The following is an 18718-nucleotide window of genomic DNA, read 5'->3' as shown; positions in this document are numbered from 1 at the left end:
AGGTGTTAATTAAGGAAATTAACACCAGGTCCTAGATTATCTGACAAACACTATTTAAAGGGAACCTGTCAGCACAATTGCACATATGCAGCCAGTGACAGGTTCCCATAGAGCTATAATAACTGACTGACCCTCTTCTTTTAGCTAAAAATAGTTTTGCTTAAAAAAAAATCACTTTTTGTCTTATGTTCCATGGAATCAGAGGGGGCGTGTCCTTCTCGGCCGGCCCCTCCCGTCTACTTCTCCCCATGCCTTATGCCTGCTTACTGGTCACAGTTCATGTCACGTGACCAGAGTGACATCATCTCAGGTCCTTTAGACTCTTAATAATAGCAAACTGTACCCACATGTCTGACCACATGAAGTCACGGCAGCCTCCATGGACTTCTACTCCTCTCCATCCTCCACGGAGGCTGCTGTGATTTCATGTAATCACATACATGGAGTACAGTTTGCTATTGTTAGAAGGCTGAAGGACTTGCAATGTCACTGGTCACAGGTCATAAATGTAAAACAAGGCACCGTGTAAAAAAATTGACACAATATTTCCCATCTGTACATAGAGCTTTATATGTCTGTAGTTGAATATTCGCAGATGGTCCCTAAGTACAAGGAAGCAGAGCAGGGATTTAAAGAGACACAGAGCTGTCAGTCAGAATAATGGGACGTGGCTCACTGCCAGCCTGAGAGAGAGGTGAGTCACAGCCACTAGACAAGAGTCAGGAATGCTAATCTGCATATCAGAAAAATGTCTGAAATTAAGGTACAGGGGTCCCAGTGCAGCTAATTTTAGGTGGTATGGGGAAGACTTTATCAGCAGAAATTGTTAGTCAGGGGTGGGGGGCAAAATCTGGTGACAGGTCCACTTTTAAGCACAGAATAAAAATGTAAATGAGATAATTATAAAAGAAATTAATCAACATGAGAAAACACCTTCAGATTCCTGCAAGTTATCGGTGTTCATCTGGCACCTGGTGCTAATTTCCTTAATTATCTGACAAACACTATTTAAGTGGGGCCAAACTCTCCAATTTTCACTGACTTTGTATAAATCTTTTGTGGCTCCAAAGTGACTGAAACCCTCTGGCAGCAGGTTGTCCAGATGAGGCCAAAGGGGTCGCCATATCAAGAGAAGTTGGTGGTTCCAAATCTGTGATTTCTAGAATATTGCATCACAAATTCAAGTTCCCGAGAAGGCTGGTCACCCTCGAAAGACAAATGCAGGAAAAAATCTCCCTGGGGAATCGATTCACCACTGCAGCTGGAATTGCCACCAGTTCAGCACTGACCAGGGTAAGGATCTGTCTCGTCCTACAGTGTCACAATGTTTAAGAGCATTAGGACTGAAAGTCACCAAACCTCTCATTGGCCAAAAGAATCAAAAGGCGAGACTCTCCTCTGCTGAGGAGCATGTTGTGTGGACAGAGGAGAAGTGTCCACAGATTATATTAGTAATGAAACAAGTTTAATTTATTTGGATCTGATGTGAAACATTATGTTAATCAACAAACTGGGGAAAGACTGAACCCAAAGTGTGTAAAAAAAAGTGATATGGGGGGGAGGAAGTGTCATGTATTGGGGAATGTTTTCTGCAGCAGGAGTTGGATCTCTGATACAGCTACATGGACTTCAAGTTTTAGAACCTTCTCCAACAACACGTGTGTTCATCACTCAATCAGCCGAAATTTTCCTGCAGGACTATGCCCTCTATTACACAACAAAACAGGTAAAGCAGTTCATTGGAACAGTGGAACAATAAGCTGGCCACAGCCCAGAATCCTGATCTAAATCCATGTGGGTGTGGATCCTCTAGACCACTGCAGACGATGACACAAGCCACTACCTGGGACCGGAGTCTAAGTGGTACCCGATTTTCACCAGAGCCCGCCGCAAGGCGGGTTAGACAAGCTGTGGCGTGGTACCAACAGGTCGTTCCACAGGCGTGACTTGTCTGCAGTGGCGGCCAAGGTAGAAGTACAGAGACGGCAGACAATCTCGTGGTCAAAGTCCATGCACAGGGTCAGGGCAGGCGGCAGCAACAGGAGGTCCAAGCAGATGGGTACGGGAACACGGAACACAGGACAGCAGCACGGAGGAACACAGGCACAGGAACACGGAGGCACTCGGGAACGCAGGAGACACTGGAACGCAGGTAAATTGCAGAAGAGCTTTCTCTCGGGCTGTGAGGCACAAAGATCTGGCAAGGCAGTAAGGAAGGAGCTGGATTTTTAAAGGGGAAGTGATCAGCCAGCGCACCAATTAGCGGTGCGCTGGCCCTTTAAGTCAGGAACGGGGGAAGGTGAGCTAAGCTGTAGCCGCACCTGCGAGCCCTGGGGAGCACGGGTGAGCCCGCGACCCGTGATACCATGGAAAACCTCCGGAAAATCCCTGGCGACAAAGCTATGGCCAAGAAATCCACAACAGTCACAGAATTTTGGAAAAAGACTGGAAAAATAAGAGGTCTGAGGTCCTGTGGTCGGGGCTGAGGTCCTGTGCCCTCCCTACTGATTGGTAACTACTGGAACCTTCAGAAAATTTACTGATAATCTTTCTCTGTGCTCCAGTCATTGCTGTTCTCTAATTATCATCATCATATTTTCTGCAAAATAAAGGTTTTATGTTGATACTTGTAGAACACTGTTCTAGCGACTTGCTGACTCCTTACAAAAATCCACCAATACCCCATGCAGGGGCTATCTATATACTGAGTGGGCATGTGCAGGGGCTATGTATATGCAACATCCTCCACCAAGGCCTAGCCTTTTCTTGGGGCCTGGAGGCAGCCGTGGCCCAGAATACCGGAGTGGCTGGTGGTTGCAGCCTCGGGCAAGCTGGTGTCAGTGCTTGGTATGGGGACCGGAGGGCTGTCCTACAGCCTTGCAGGTCTCCAGCAGGGGGTGTGTGCAAGAAAGATGGAGGGAGAGGCTGATGTACTGAATCTCCCTGGTGCAACCCCTTTGGTGTCTGTAGTATGAGTCTCTGGGTAATGGATGGAGGAGCCCTTGGTGTTACAGCCGTGTTCAGGGACCAGGCGGAGGCAACGTTGTACAAAATAACTCATGGTTCTTTATTCAACCAACTGCAGACAACAGGCCAAACGATCTTGTAAAAATGCTGGATTGTTAGAGAATCCGGATTGCTGAGAGTGGTCATGGAGAGTAATCCTCAGGAATAGATTCACCAGCCTGGTAGTAGGTGCAGGCTGGGATGTAGCTGTGTCCAGATATGGAAGCTGCAGCTTTGTCCTGGGTGTTCTGTGTGTGGCACTGAAGGTGTGAAATACTAGTTCTCTGGTCACTGACAGTCTATAAGCTCTATATTGAGAGCTTGAAACCTAGGAGACATGTAGCAAGAGCATGTGCTCTAAGAAGTGTCTGCTCTCTAAGAGAACTAGGTTCCTAGAGGACTTGCCCCTTCCTTTCCAGGGGTTTTGTTATTCCCTGGACAGGTGGTGCTCGCTCTCCGATCACACGCCAGCTTACAGATTGGAACATCATTGGATAACAAACATTAAATAGTTTTTACCCTTACCTGTTCAGGCAGAATCTACTGCTGCTAATTACCTCTAGATAGCTGTATAATCCCTGAAGTGAGTTGTGCAGGCTCACCTACTGGGGAGATGCAAACAAGGGGCTTATTCGCAGCCGCACACGGCTCGGCTATTGACCAGACGGGAGAAGGATAACCAACTCTGGCCAGCAGCAGATGGCCTCCTGAGGGTACCTGTATATTAAAGCCGGTAGGGGTGTAGATGGTAAAGGTTGCACTTTCTGTGAAGTGCTGGCTATGTGCAGTATAGGGGACAAACTGCCCATGGTCCTGGCCATAGGCACCTGGGTTGGTGTCGGACTCAGTACACAAAATACAATAAAGATATGTGTCAGTTGGTAGCTAACGCCCTTCAACCAACTGTTATGAGGGAAAGATGTGGTGTCATGTTCTGTAATCCACTCCTTGCACCAAGACCTGACTTTTTGTTCAAAAACTCGTCTCTGGCGAAAATATAATACACATTTCCTCATCTCTGGAATCAAGCACTGGAGCTGGAGTCACAGGGGCGACGGGGGCAACAGGTTCTGGGACAGGGTCATCCTCCACAGGCAGCAGTATTGGAGACTGCGACGGGGATGGTGACCTCTCAGGAGTAACTCTCTCTGGGGTGGAGACAGCCACACAAAATTGAGGCACAGGTGCTGGGAACAGACATCTGGACACAGGGTTGAAGGAATGCAGGCGTCTCTTCAGCCAGTTCCTGTGTACCCGGAGGGGTGGACGGTCTCCTCTGGAAATCTCATAGTTAGGGAGAGACTGTCCCTAACTAGGTATGGCTCACGCTCCCAACTCCCATCTAACTTACTGGTGGGATGGTTGTTTCGCAGCCACACTCGTTCCCCGGGGGCAAGAGGCTCAGCGCAGGCATTGCGGTCAAAGTCTCTTTTTTGCTCGCCTCGGGCTTCCTTCACCCGAAGGTCCACAATTTTGCTGGCATCCGCCAGACGCCTTTGGTGGTCCTGGACCCAATCAGTCTGGGGCAGTAGAGATTAGGAATCATGGAATTCCATGTCCAAGGCCATATCGGCGGGGAGATGGCCATGTCTCACAAACATCAGGTAGTAGGGAGTGTATGCTGTGGAGCAATGGGTGGTATTATTATACAGGTATACTAACTCCGGTAGTAGTTTCGGCCAGTCAGCCCTTTTTGCAGGGGTCAGCATCCTCAGCATATTGATGAGAGTCTGGTTTGCCCTGTGGATGGTAGGCTATGGTTCTCAGCTTCTTGCAGCCACAGAGGGTACACATCTCTTGGAACACTTGCGACTCAAATGCGGTTCCCTGATCCGTAAGGATTTTATCCGGACAGGATGAAACTCTTCCACAGGGTCACTGCGGTGGTCCTGGCGAACAAGTCTCTGACTGGTATGGCGACCACAAATTTAGTATAGTGGTCTATGATGGTCATGGTGTACGTGTGACCGGACCTGCTGGGCTCCAACTTCACATGATCCAGAGTCAGGATCTCCAGAGGACATTGGCTCACAATGGGATGTAGAGGGGCCTTTTGATTGTGTCGCTCTCCTCGAGCGATGGCGCAGGCTGGGCATTCCCGGCACCAGGCCTCGATGTCAGGCTTCATGTTCACCCAGTAGAAGCGCTTTCGTAGGGTAGCTTCAGTCTTCTGAGTGCCAAAGTGTCCGGACTGGTCGTGGTACATATCCAGCGTCCTATCTTGGCGTCCCTCCGGGGAATCACAATCTGGACAGCCGGTCATAGGTAATAGGATCCAGAGTTCTTCTTTTCGGCAGGCCCTGATGCATACTCAGAGTCTTCCTGCGGCGCCACAATTGGGACCTGTCCGCTCCCTGTCCGCTCCTCTCTGACGAATCCTTTCAGGCACTCGCCCGCTAGAGAGAGAGTCCATAATTTCTCCTATGACGCGGCTATCACCCTGCAGACTCATCCAGAGGTCTTTATCTGCAGCAGGCGCAGACTCTTCTTGTGGAGTAGCTGGTACTGCTTCTGAGGGTAAGGAGTAAACTCTTGGCGCACAAACGGGCATAGAACGCCGGCACCTCCACATCTTCCCACTGAGCATCCGTGGAGGGTCCCTCCCACTGGTCAGCGAGTCAGAACAGAGCATTGGCATTGTCATTGGTCTTGCCGGCCCTGTACTTGATGGTAAAATTGAAGTTCGCTAGTCTAGAGGCCCAGCGCTGCTCAACACAGAAGTGAAGGGTTCCACCCTTCTTCTTCACATGGACCAGCGGGAAAGCCCACAGGGTGTGACTCTCCCGGATAACATTGGCTGTCTTCGTCTCTTGCACCAGCTTCTTCACTTCCTGGTCACGGGCTGGAGGAATTGTCTGGTATCTCTCCTTGATAGGAGGATGAGAGCAAGTAGGGATGGTATGCTGAATCAGGGTAGTCTGCCCAAAGTCGAGTGGGTGTTTGCTAAATGCCTAGTGGTGCTTCATGACGACGTCCAGGACACCTTGTACTTGGTCTACAGGAGTAATATCTTAATCTCCAATATTGAGCTCAAGCCACCAGTATTGCTCAGCAAGCTCACCCTCAGCACTTTGTTTCACCTCCAGCTGTTGGGAGGCAGACAAGGAGGTTTCCACTAAGTCTTCAGGGTGGACGCTGAAGAGATAAGCTACGGCTTGGTATCTTCTCAGGTGCACTGGGGAGTCCCCCACGTTCAGCAGTCTGATGGGTACTTGTCCTTGAGATACTGTGACTAGGCTCCTGGCTGCTAGAATGGGCAGGTCTTCAGCAGCTGGTAGAGGTTTTACCATAGCCTAGTAGTCTTGACCTTGAAAGCCCATGCAGGCTCGGCACCATACTAGCGTCTCAGTCCCAGGTTGAAGGTAGACAGGTTGTGGATCTTCGATCCGGACTCTGCAGATTTCTCCTTTGGAGATTATTCGCAAACACTCCTCTGCCTGCACTTGGCAGGGGTGTTGCATATATACTGAGTGGGAACATGAAGGGTCTACTTATATTCTGAGTGGGCACGTGCAGCGGCTATCTATATACTGAGTGGGCACGTGCAGGGGCTATCTATATACTGAGTAGGCACGTGCAGGGGCTATCTATATACTGAGTGGGCACCTGCAGGGGCTATCTATATACTGAGTGGGCACCTGCAGGGGCTATCTATATACTGAGTGGGCACGTGAAGGGTTATCTGTATACTGAGTGGGCACGTGAAGGGGCTATCTATATACTGAGTGGGCACGTGAAGGGGCTATCTATATACTGAGTGGGCACGTGAAGGGTCTATCTATATACTGAGTAGGCACGTGCAGGGGCTATCTGTATCTTGAGTGGGCACATGCAGGGGCTATCTATATACAGAGTAGGCACGTGCAATGGCTATCTATATACTGAGTGGGCACGTGCAGGGGATATCTATATACTGAGTGGGCACATGCAGGGGCTACCTATTTACTGAGTGGGCACTTGCAGGGGCTATCTATATAATGAGTAGGCACGTGCAAGGGCTATCAATATACTGAGTGGGCACGTGCAGGGGATATCTATATACTTAGGGGACCACGTGCTGGGGCTACCTATTTACTGATTGGGCACTTGCAGGGGCTATCTATATACTGAGTTGGCATGTGCAGAAGCTATCTATATACTGAGGGGACCACGTGCTGGGGCTGTCTATATTCTGAGGGGACCACATGCAGGGGCTATCTATATACTGAGTGGGCTTGTGCACGGCCTATCTATATACTGAGTGGGCTTGTGCACGCCCTATCTATATACTGAGTGGGCATGTGCACGCCCTATCTATATACTGAGTGGGCATGTGCAGAGTTTAGCTTGTCTTGGCTCAAAAATGTTTTGGTCAAAAAAAAATTGTGTATAATGTTATGTATGAATGTGGAAATGGACACCTGTGGGAGGGCCCCAAAAATCTTCCAGTCAGTAGGTGGCAGTGTGTTTAGTTGCATGTAGTGTTATTTAGCAGCATGGGACATAATAGTTATCCAGGAGACGATACTCCATTAACCGAGATATATTTTTAGTAGCACAGTGTGGCAAGGAGCTGACTGGCTGGGAGAAGTCATACTTTGGTTGTGTAGCTCATGGAGAATTGTTACCTTTGAAGAGGCCACAGGATACAGACAGGCATGGACCCGGCCAACACAGAGGGAGAAGGAAGCAACTGTGACTGATTTATTAGCAAGCACCGACCGCGGGGGGTAACGATGGGTCTTTGGGGCGATATGCAGCCCGTGAGCGCTCTTCATAGCTCTGTGGCGGATATATCAGCCACGGAGCGTGAAGGGGTTAAGGTGGCCTTAATTGGCAATCTCTCCATAAGGAGAACACCTACGGTCTGACCCTGGTCACAAGCCTCTCACAGACAATCCACTTCCCTGCGCTGCACTGAGGAGACCCAACCAGGTGGAAGCATCACACAGCGCTGTGTACAGCCGGGGGTCTGCTCCTCCTGGAATAGATAGACTGGTTTGACTTAATCCAATGTTCTTAGGCTTCTTGTAGGTCATGCTTGGTGTAAGGAGCCGCTCAACAAGGAAGCAAAAGGAGGAATTGTTATCCATTCTTCCTATTATTCACACTGATCAGTACGGACTCCTCCCCCTCATAGCCAGCGCCCCGCCTACACTGATCACATGATCTATTACATCATCACAGGTCCTTCATCCAGCACTTCTCCTCTATACACATGTACACCCCGCCCCTCAGTGACATCACGCTCCACGGATCACATGACTAGTGGATAGTAAGCAGGAGACGTGTGTGAGGTAGAGAGTGTCCTGCACTGAGGAGAGAAGAGGTAAGTGACCAGAGGAGGGACTACAACTCCCAGCATGCTCCAGGAGCACACACACTATATAGAGGGACTACAACTCCCAGCATGCTCCAGGAGCACACACACTATATGGAGGGACTACAACTCCCAGCATGCTCCAGGAGCACACACACTATATGGAGGGACTACAACTCCCAGCATGCTCCAGGAGCACACACACTGTATGGAGGGACTACAACTCCCAGCGTGCTCCAGGAGCACACACACTATATGGAGGGACTACAACTCCCAGCATGCTCCAGGAGCACACACACTGTATGGAGGGCCTACAACGCCCAGCATGCTCCAGGAGCACACACACACTATACGGAGGGAGTACAACTCCCAGCATGCTCCAGGAGCACACACACTATATGGAGGGACTACAACTCCCAGCATGCTCCAGGAGCACACACACTATATGGAGGGACTACAACTCCCAGCATGCTCCAGGAGCTCACACACTATATGGGGGGACTACAACTCCCAGCATGCTCCAGGAGCACACACACTATATGGGGGGACTACAACTCCCAGCATGTTCCAGGAGCACACACACTATATGGAGGGACTACAACTCCCAGCATGTTCCAGGAGCACACACACTATATGGAGGGACTACAACTCCCAGCATGCTCCAGGAGCACACACACTATATGGAGGGACTACAACTCCCAGCATGCTCCAGGAGCGCACACACTATATGGAGGGACTACAACTCCCAGCATGCTCCAGGAGCGCACACACTATATGGAGGGACTACAACTCCCAGCATGCTCCAGGAGCACACACACTATATGGAGGGACTACACCTCCCAGCATGCTCCAGGTCCCTCCATGTGGGGTCCAGTATGTGCTATTAGTGAGGAGCGGCACAGTCCAGCGCCATCACTCCTCCCTCAGTCCAGTGACCTCCCCTCCAGTGTCTGGAGAATCCCCATCTGTCACATCACACATGTCATGGACACAATTGCTTCATATAGAGTTTGCTCTTAGTTCTTGTCATGTTTCCTCAGGTTCTATAGATCCAGGACTCCCAGAGGTTTCTCCTAAAGATGATCCTTTCCATCAATGATCCACCAGGGATCCGGGAGAAGGACAGAGAGCAGATGGCGGCCAGGATCCTGGAGCTCACCCTGGAGATGATCTCCTTGATAACCGGAGAGGTGAGAGTCTCCCAGGACACGGCTCTTATCTCTAGGAATAACAGCGGGAAATGACTGGAGAGGTGAAGGATTCTTAGGATCTATGTAGTGATCAGTGTCTCCCCATACACAGGATTACACAGTAGTGAAGAAGTCGTCTGGTGAGTGTGTGACCCCCCGTGTGTCAGGAGGATGGACCCAGAGCCCCATCACCGAGCCTCCACCTCATTCACTGATACATGAGCAGAAGATCCTAGAACTTACCTCCAGGATTACTGAGCTGCTGAGCGGAGAGGTGAGCGCTGCCGGGAATGCTGGGACATTGTACAATAACACAAGGGAGGGGTCTGGGTGATGACTGTGTCATTGTGGGTGTCAGGTTCCTATAAGGTGTCAGGACGTCACTGTCTATTTCTCCATGGAGGAGTGGGAGTATATAGAAGGACACAAGGACCAGTACAAGGACATGATGATGGAGGACCACCAGCCCCTCACATCACCAGGTAAGAGGAGACCTTCCTGATTATAGAGGACAGAGCAGGTGTGAGGTCACCTCCTCCATCATCTCATCATCACATATAGACAATGTATCAGTCACTGTGTATATTTCCTATAGATGGATCCAGTCAGAGAAATCCCCCAGAGAGATGTCCCAGTCCTGGAGATTCCCGAGATATTACACAGGAGCCAGAGAGATGTCCCAGTCCTGAAGATTCCCGGGATATTAAAGAGGAGCCGGAGGAGAACGTCCCACTGGATCATCAGGTAGGTGGAGCTGAGGTTCCTGTGAATCCTCTATAGATGGATGTAATGAAGCTACTGACCTTCTCCAGCAGCAGTGGGTGGAGGGTCTATGGGGAGATGTTGGTCGGACATAACTATAAATGGTAGAAGAGCAGGAGAAGTGAATAATCTTGTCCCTGGTGTCCATGAGTCTCCACCTCAGGATCGGGTCACATCGGGTTATGCAGTAATATAACCGGAACATTGATGTTGATGTGTAAAATATTGGGATGAATGTGGATCCCGTCTCCTCCTGCAGGAGATTATTCCCCTTAGTTCCTGATTCTGGAGGTTTCTGTCCATCACTTGGATATAAGAGAATCTCTGGAGACATTTCCTTGTTTTCTCAGGTCCTTCATGTTGGATCTTTCCAGGAAAGTTGTGGTGGAAGGAGGAGCGGAGAGGAAATCCCCTCATCAGTGACAGAGGAGGGTAAGAGCCTTTCATGTATCTTGTGGGTCATTCTTCCATTATACATCCCGGGCCATGGGCGCACCCGTGTGCCTTACTGTGCCCCCGGAGCCTGTCTGCTCATTAACTCGCCTCTCCCAGCTACAGCGGCTGTCTCCTTGCTTCCCATGGTCCAGCACGAGCGAGTTCTAGTATGCTAGTATGCGCACCGGCTCTGTAAGATGTTGGCTTATGTCATCTTCCATGGTGGTCCAGAGGATCCACTACATCTGACCCTAACAATAAGATCTGCCCATGTATCCCGTCAAGGTTCCACAACCTGACCTGGCTCATCTTACCACCGTCGTGGCTCAACAGATTGCTGCTCAAGGTCAGCAACTTGGACAAGTCACCACCATGTTGCAGCCATTGTTGTTTTCCCAGCTCCAGCAACCATAACTGCGATACGGCTGGGTTGTCTACTGCTGAACCCAGGCTTCGTCTTTATATGCCCAGCAAGTATGACGGTGAGGCTAAGTTATACAGGGGCTTTATAACCCAGTGCTCCTTGCATATTGAACTGATGCCTTCACAGTTTGCCACAGAATGGGCTAAGGTGGCTTTCGTGATCAGTCTTCATTCCAGGATGGGCTACTCGCCTCTGGGACATGGACGATCCCGCCACGGCTACGCTCACTGTGTTCCTCGCTGATTTCCGTTATGCCTTTGGGTAACCAGCCTGGGCATCTTCTGCTGAGACAGCACTGTTGAACCTGTGTCAAGGAGACTCTGTACTTAAGCCTCCAAGCTGGTTTGGAATGATGCGGCCTTGCTCTTTTAAAAAAGGACTGTCTGGACAGATCAAAGGCGCCCCGTCTGCACAGGATCTGCCGTCTACGCTGAGTGATTTCATCTCTCTGGCCTCACAGATTGACATCTGGTTTACTGAGCGTTTTGAGGAGCAACGTCTGGAAAAAACGCAAATCAGGACCCGACGTCTGCCCGTCTGGCTCCAGTCTTCAAAACACCACCTCAGCCATCTTCCGTGTCTGCAGAGGAGCCCATGCAGGTGGATAGAGCTCATCTGTCTTCCCAAGAACGACAGGAGAACCTCTGCCTCTTTTGTGCCAGCCCGGAGCACTTCCTTATGTCATGTCCAGTCCGTCCACAGCGTCTGGGAGACGCACGCACCTGGGGTTCTTGGGAGAAGCATCCTTAGGTGAGAACAAAGCTTCTCCATGTCTGAACATACCTGTCTTAATTAGCTCTGGGACAGGTAATCGGGTATACGTCCCTGCCTTCCTAGATTCCGCTTCTGCAGGAAATTTCGTGGATGCTGCCCTGGTCTCTCAGCATCATCTTGCCGTGGTCCGTCTAGAGAAGCTGCTGGTCATTTCCAGTACCGCACTGAGACCTTATGTCTGCAAGTGAGAGCCTTTCTATTTACGTGTTTCCCTGGTCCAAGTCGTCTGTTGTTCTGGGCCTCCCGTGGTTGCAGCGCCAGTACCTGTGCAGAACCTGTGCTCAACTGGATGACTGGTGAAGTCCTTTGCTGGGAACCGTAATGCCAATCCACCGTCTCTTCTCCGATGTCCACCAAGCCACTGGTGATTCTCCCCGCTCCATATTGGGACTTTGCTGATGTCTTCTCAGAAAAGCAAGCAGAGACCCTGCCACCGCCCCTACAACTGCCCTATAGGCCTATTGCCGGGCACGTCTCCTCCACCGTGGCTATGTCAGCCTATGTGAAGGAGAACCTGCAGACGGGATTCATGAAGAATTGCTACCCTTTGCCTTTGATCACGGAATTGTTTGACCGCTGGAGCCAAGGTTTTTTCCAAACTAGACCTACGTGGGGCGTATAACCTCATCCGTATCCGCGAAGACGATGAGTGGAAGACTGCCTTCAATACTGGTCATGTTATTTGGACTCTGTAACGCTCCAGCTGTTTTACAGGAGTTCGTCAATGACATTTTCAGAGACTTGTTATATATATGTGTTGTGGTCTACCTCAGTGATATTCTGGTGTTCTCTATGGACTTTCAGTCCCACCAGTCCCACGTACGGCAAGTCCTTAGACGTCTAAGGGCCAATCGCCTTTACACTAAACTCGAGAAGTGCTAGATTAATCAAAAGAGTCTTCCTTTCCTCGGGTACATCATCTCTGACAAGGGACTTTTGATGGATCCTGTTAAGTTTCTGTTGTACTTCAGTGGCCTTTCCCAGTAGGACTACGTGCTGCCAGAGGTTCCGCATTTCTCCTCTCTCTTGTCTCCCATCATGGCGCTGACGAAGAAAAACGCTAATCCAAGGCTCTGGCCTCCAGTGGCTCAAGAAGCTTTCTCCAAGCTAAAGTCTGACTTTACCTCTGCTTCTACTCACTCGGCCTGATACGGAGAGACCGCTCCTATTAGAGGTTGACGCCTCATCGGTTGGTACTGGAGCCGTTCTCGCCCAGAAAGGGCCCAAAGGTCAAACCCTCACTTGCGGCTTCTTCTCAAAGACCTTCTCTGCCGCAGAGAAGAATCATTCCATAGGTGATCGGGAGCTTCTGGCCATAACGCCATCCTTCCAAGGCTAGCTTTATCTGCTGGAGGGAGCTCGTCATCCAGTCTGTGTCTACACAGACCACAAGAATCTCCTTAATCTTCGACCGCTCAGCATCAGAATCCTCCACATGCTCGTTGGTCCATTTTCTTCTGCTTCACCTTCATGATACACTTTCGTCCTCCAGAGAAGAATATTAAGGTCGATGCACTCTCTCGTGCCTCGGATGTAGTTGGGGGAAGAACCGGTTCCTAGACATATTGTTCCTCCTGAACGGCTGGTTCTTGCTGCTCCAGTGGACGTGGCTGGAGATCCCGCGGTACAAAGCTCTGTCGTCCTCATTTCCCGTTTCTACTGTTGGCCAGATCTGGTAAAGAATGTATGGGATTTTGTGGGCTCCTGCACCTCCTGTGCCAGAAACAAGCCATTTCATCTTAAACCAACTCGTCTTCTTCAGCCGTTACCCATCAGGAAGCACATGGTGGAGACATTACACCATTATACCTCACATCATCATACAGGCTGTCAGTCATGTGTATAGGAGTATCTCGTACACAGGCTGTAGGGGGCGCCAGCACCAGGAAGGACATAGAGGAGCCATTACACCTCAAAGCAATATATAGGTTGTCATTTATATGTATAGGAGTATCTCATACACACACGCAGGCTGCAGGGGGCACCAGCACCAGGAAGCACATGGAGGAGCCATTCCACCATTATACCTCACGTTATTATACAGTCAGTCAGTCATGTGTATTAGAGCATTTCATAAACACAGGCTGCGGGGGGCGCCAGCACCACGAAGGACATGGAGGAGCTATTACACCATTATTCCACAGTGCGAGATAAAGAATGTGTTATACTAAAATATAATACAATATAAAGGAGGATAAAAAATGCATAAATCCTGTATGAATAAAGTCCCCACCACATTGTACATGATAATATAGTATATACATGTGTATAAATATAGGTGAGGAGGAAATAACTGCATAAACCAGCAGCCGTACAAGTAGCACCTGATAAGTAGTAAATGCTCCAGTAGAAGCCCCTGTATATACGTCTTGGAAGTTGAAGCATTTAAGGATATGATGATGTATTTGATAGTTGGATTTTATTCATATTATATGTGAATGGATTAATATTCATGACCTTTCTTTACACAGATGACTGTATGTTACTGACTGGCCGCTTTACTTCTGCTCATAACTGGGCAAAAGGAAACTTCTAATATTGATTTCTCAACTTTATTTTTCAGGAGATGAAAGTACAAGAGGTTCCCATGGACGCCCCCCCTCATCTCCTTGTGGTGAAGTAGAAAATAATCAATCAGATCTTTACACAGAGGAGGGAAATCATGAAGATAAGAGGCAGTTATCATGTCCGAAACGTGAGAAGAGTTTTACCCAGGAATGTAATCAATATCGGAGAAGTCACACAAGGAAGAAGCCATATTCATGTACTGAATGTGGGATATGCTTTACCAAGAAAGAACATCTTGTTAGACACCAGAGAACTCACTCAGAAAATAAGCCATTCTTATGTAATGAATGTGGGAAATGTTTTATCCAGAAATCAGGTCTTATTTACCATCAGAGAATTCACACAGGAGAGAAGCCATTTTCATGTACTGTATGTGGTAAATGTTTTGCCCATGGATCAAACCTTGTTGTACATCAGAGAATTCACACAGGGGAGAAGCCATTTTCATGTACTGAATGTGAGAAATGTTTTAGGAAAAAATACGATCTTGTTATACATCAGAGAATTCACACAGGAGAGAAGCCATTTTCATGTACTGAATGTGAGAAATGTTTTGCCCATGAATCAAACCTTATTGTACATAAGAGAAGTCACACAGGGGAGAAGCCATTCTCGTGTACTAAATGTGAAAAATGTTTTAGAAGGAAATACCATCTTGTTAAACACCAGAAACATCAAAAAGGAGAGAAGCCTCTTTCATGTACAGAATGTGGGAAATGTTTTTGCAGCAAAGTAGAGCTTTTTAGACATCAGAGAATCCACACAAGTGAAGCCATTCTCATGTACTGAATGTGGGAAACGTTTTACCCGGAAATTATATCTCGCTATACTTTGGAGAACTCACACAGGGAAGAAGCCATGTTAATAATTCTTTCTCTGTGAACATTTCCAGTCTCGATTTATATTACTGAATTTCTTTCTTTAGGATGACCTCTGCTGATGTCTGCAGTATATATGTTATCTAAAATCTGAATTACTCCCTATTTTTCTTGTTTCCCCAACTCTCAAAGAATTATGACGAAAAATATTCTAGGACATGATATATTAGGAAAAATATTCTGTTGGTTGTAACCACCCAAATGATTGATCCAGAAGGCAGTTACATCTCTCTAAAAGGGATCTTGCACCATGCACTGTAACTATAGCTGGGCTTGTATACTCCCAATGTGGCCCAAACTTACCACCGATCTCCAATTATTGCACCCATGTAGTGAGGGATTGTGTCTAGTGGTCCATTGCTACCCACGAACTACTCTTAGTCTCCTCTTCCCAAAGCCTACTCTTATTGCAACAAAACTAAAGTGCCTTTACTCATCTCTTCCTGATTCCTCCCTTTGGCACATTTGGAAAAATCCTCCACCCGAGACCCTTCATTCTATTAATCTCCACATAACACATCAATTAGTACAACATCTCCATTCCATCTCCAGCGCTGCATAGTGGTCATATAATCATCTCTGACCAGGTCCCGGTTTCTATGTCCCTTATTGTCACAGAACAGGGGCTGCTCTTTCCATTATACTTCTGACCTCCGTATAGACGTTGGGAAGACCTGCACCTGTGTTTGACCACTTCTGATTTTGACTCGCAATAACTGAAGGAAGTAACTGAAGACCTAACAGAGATGTGAAATGGCCCTAAGACGGGCACTACCGGAGTAGGTATCGAGCACGTCCTGCTTCACAGCAAGTGGATGAAGTGAGGGTAACAATCTCTGCTCTTCAAAGGATGAAATATGATCTAGATTCAGGATCGGTGGGGGGAGCTCTGCCGGGCATTTCAGCACATCTCTGGTCAGGCCACGCCCACTTCTGTGGTTTTAATTATTTGTAATGTATTCCCAATAAAATAAAAAGTTGTATATGTAATATTGGTATTTGTCAGCTTATTATCATTACATCTCTCACATCCATCACACTTCTCTCTTCCTAAGCTTCTCACTGTCGGGTCGTTCCCTCCGCACTCTGTATATCACTTCTCCCCACATTTGTCTCATCTCTTCTTTACTTTTATTCTTATTCTTTTTGTCTTTTATTTGTTTTGTATCTGTGACTTTTCCCTCATTTTACACCATGACCAGTTTCCCCTTATCTCTGTATGAGGGAACGATGCTGCGGACTTTGGGGTTTTCCTCCTTGGTCTCAAGTTTGCAGCTGTTTCTGGTCATGTGTTCAGTGATCAGGTAGCAGCTTGGTACACACCTCAGTACAGACACAGAATCGTGGTACAATCGGGTCACGTGATTTGACCATCCTTCTTATTCATAGTCATGAAGTGATCACCTCCCATTTCTCCCTCTGGTCGGAGGACAGTGTGATGACATTGTTATCTGTATCTGTCTTGTAAGGGACACAATTCTGTATTATAATAGAATCATCAATGTTATTTTGATGTATGAAGACATCTAGAACCTTTTGGAAGCTGTCTGCTATCCCTGCTGTGCTTTGCTCCGGAGCGCACGGCTGTCCCTGGTGTGCTCTGCTCCAGAGCTCTCTGCTGTCCCTGGTGTGCTCTGCTCCTGAGCTCTCTGCTGTCCCTGCTGTGCTCTGCTCCTGAGCTCTCTGCTGTCCCTGCTCTGCACATTCGATTATATTTATACTATAGTAATTTACACTAGGACCTATAACCTGGCGTGCATGTATTCTTCCTGAGATGTATCTATTTTAGGCTACATTCACACAGATGTGTGCCTGCCGTACCGTACCACGGCGGGCACACAGCGGCTCTGGGTAGAGGGCGGTGGGTGAGCGCCGCCCAACCCCACCCCTCTCCATAGTGATAGGGGCGTATGGGGCCGTATTCCGGCGAAAGATAGGACATGTCCTATCTTAATTTTGGCTACGGAGCAGCAATGTGCCACACGTATATACGCCATATATACGTCAGCTGTAGATATGTCACCCGTACGTGTGTTTGAATGCAGCCTAAGATATATAGTTATATTGTGTCTGTGTTTAATAAAGATTATTTTCACATTTCTGTTGTTTGAAGCCTTGATTCTTCTTTCCTCTTGTTCTTCTTCTCTTTGGTTATTTTCTGTAACTTAAATCAACAGACTAAACCTTCTAACCTTTATAATTAACCCCTTAATGACCACCCTATCGGCTTTCTATGGCGGCCATTAAGGGTAATTCCTCTGAAACAACGCCTTTCTACAGAGACGCGTCAGAAGAAGATTGCGGTACAATTACTCTAAATCAATACTGAACCAGCTCAGTGAACGACAGAAAAAAAAAACTTCCTGTTATATACAAATCTTCTTCAAACACCATCACAAAAAAATGTTCTAAAAAGTGAGCAAGAAAAGTTATGCTCTTTAAAATGATACGACTTGCAAAACATAAGCCCTCAGCCAGATCTGCCCCTGAAAAGCAAAAACAATGCGATTTTCTCCAATGTTGGTTTTGCTCAGTAAAATTTTGCAAAAAGATAAGAAAAACTATAAAAATGAGGTATCATCGTAATCGTAGTGAACCAGAGAACAAAGATAAAATATTATTTTTACCTTACGGTGAGCGGAGGAAAAAAAGTGCTAAAAATCCAAAATTAAAAATGCTGATTTTGTTTGTGTCCCCCTTGAAATAGTTAATAAAATCTCATGAAGAAGCTATAGACCCCCAAAATGAATTATCTATACATTGTATCTCATCTCTCATATGTTCACATTACCAAAAAAAATTCAAAAGTTTCTAAATCGCACTTCCATATTGTTTCAACCCATGTAAAACACTTAAAGAATCGAAGTTGTGTTACATATGTTGAGGAGTGTAATTTATATAGTGAGGTAATTTATGGGGCTTTACTATTATTCAGGCCTTTCAAAGTCACTTTGAAGCTGAGTCGTCCCTAAAAATGTGAGTTTTGGCGATTTTTCATGAAAATTTGAAAAATCGCAGTTCGAAGCCTCATAATATCCTAGAAAAAAAGAGAGGACACATAAGATATCATCCCAACATAAAGGAGACATTCCAGGAATGTTAATTATCAAGCTTTTTGGGTAGTTTTACTTCCTGTCTGGAAAGCAGAACATTTCAAACTTTGAAAATGAAGAATTTTTGTGAAATGTTTGCCAAATTTCCTTTTTTTTTTTTCGGAACGAAACACAAAACTTTTCACTTAAATATTACAACTAACATGGAGTACAATGTGTCTCGAGAAAACAATCTCAAAATCACCTGGAAATGTTAAAGCTTCCGGAGTTATAACCAATTATCGTGACACAGGGCAGATTCTAACAATCGAGTTGGGTCATTAAGCTGA

At 47.4% G+C, this 18718-nt stretch overlaps 2 protein-coding genes across 2 annotated transcripts in view; both read left to right on the top strand.

The window, feature by feature from the left end:
• The first annotated feature begins 8238 nt into the window (after positions 1-8238).
• Positions 8239-18718, top strand: part of LOC140119740 (uncharacterized) — a 51079-nt gene continuing 40599 nt past the window's right edge. The window contains exon 1 of the mRNA XM_072139096.1: positions 8239-8314. The gene's annotated coding sequence lies outside the window, so the exon portion shown is untranslated. The remainder of the gene's footprint in view (positions 8315-18718) is intronic.
• Positions 10473-16409, top strand: LOC140119860 (uncharacterized). Its single transcript, XM_072139287.1, has 2 exons — positions 10473-10689; positions 14454-16409. Exons 1-2 carry the CDS (start codon positions 10488-10490, stop codon positions 15245-15247), a joined length of 996 nt encoding a protein of 331 aa, XP_071995388.1. The 5' UTR covers positions 10473-10487; the 3' UTR covers positions 15248-16409.

This window comes from Engystomops pustulosus, chromosome 2 (genome assembly GCF_040894005.1).
Source record: "Engystomops pustulosus chromosome 2, aEngPut4.maternal, whole genome shotgun sequence".
In the NCBI taxonomy this organism is placed as follows: Eukaryota; Metazoa; Chordata; class Amphibia; order Anura; family Leptodactylidae; genus Engystomops; species Engystomops pustulosus.
The sequence above is the reverse complement of the archived record's forward strand: the minus strand, read 5'-3'. Positions and strand labels throughout refer to the sequence as shown.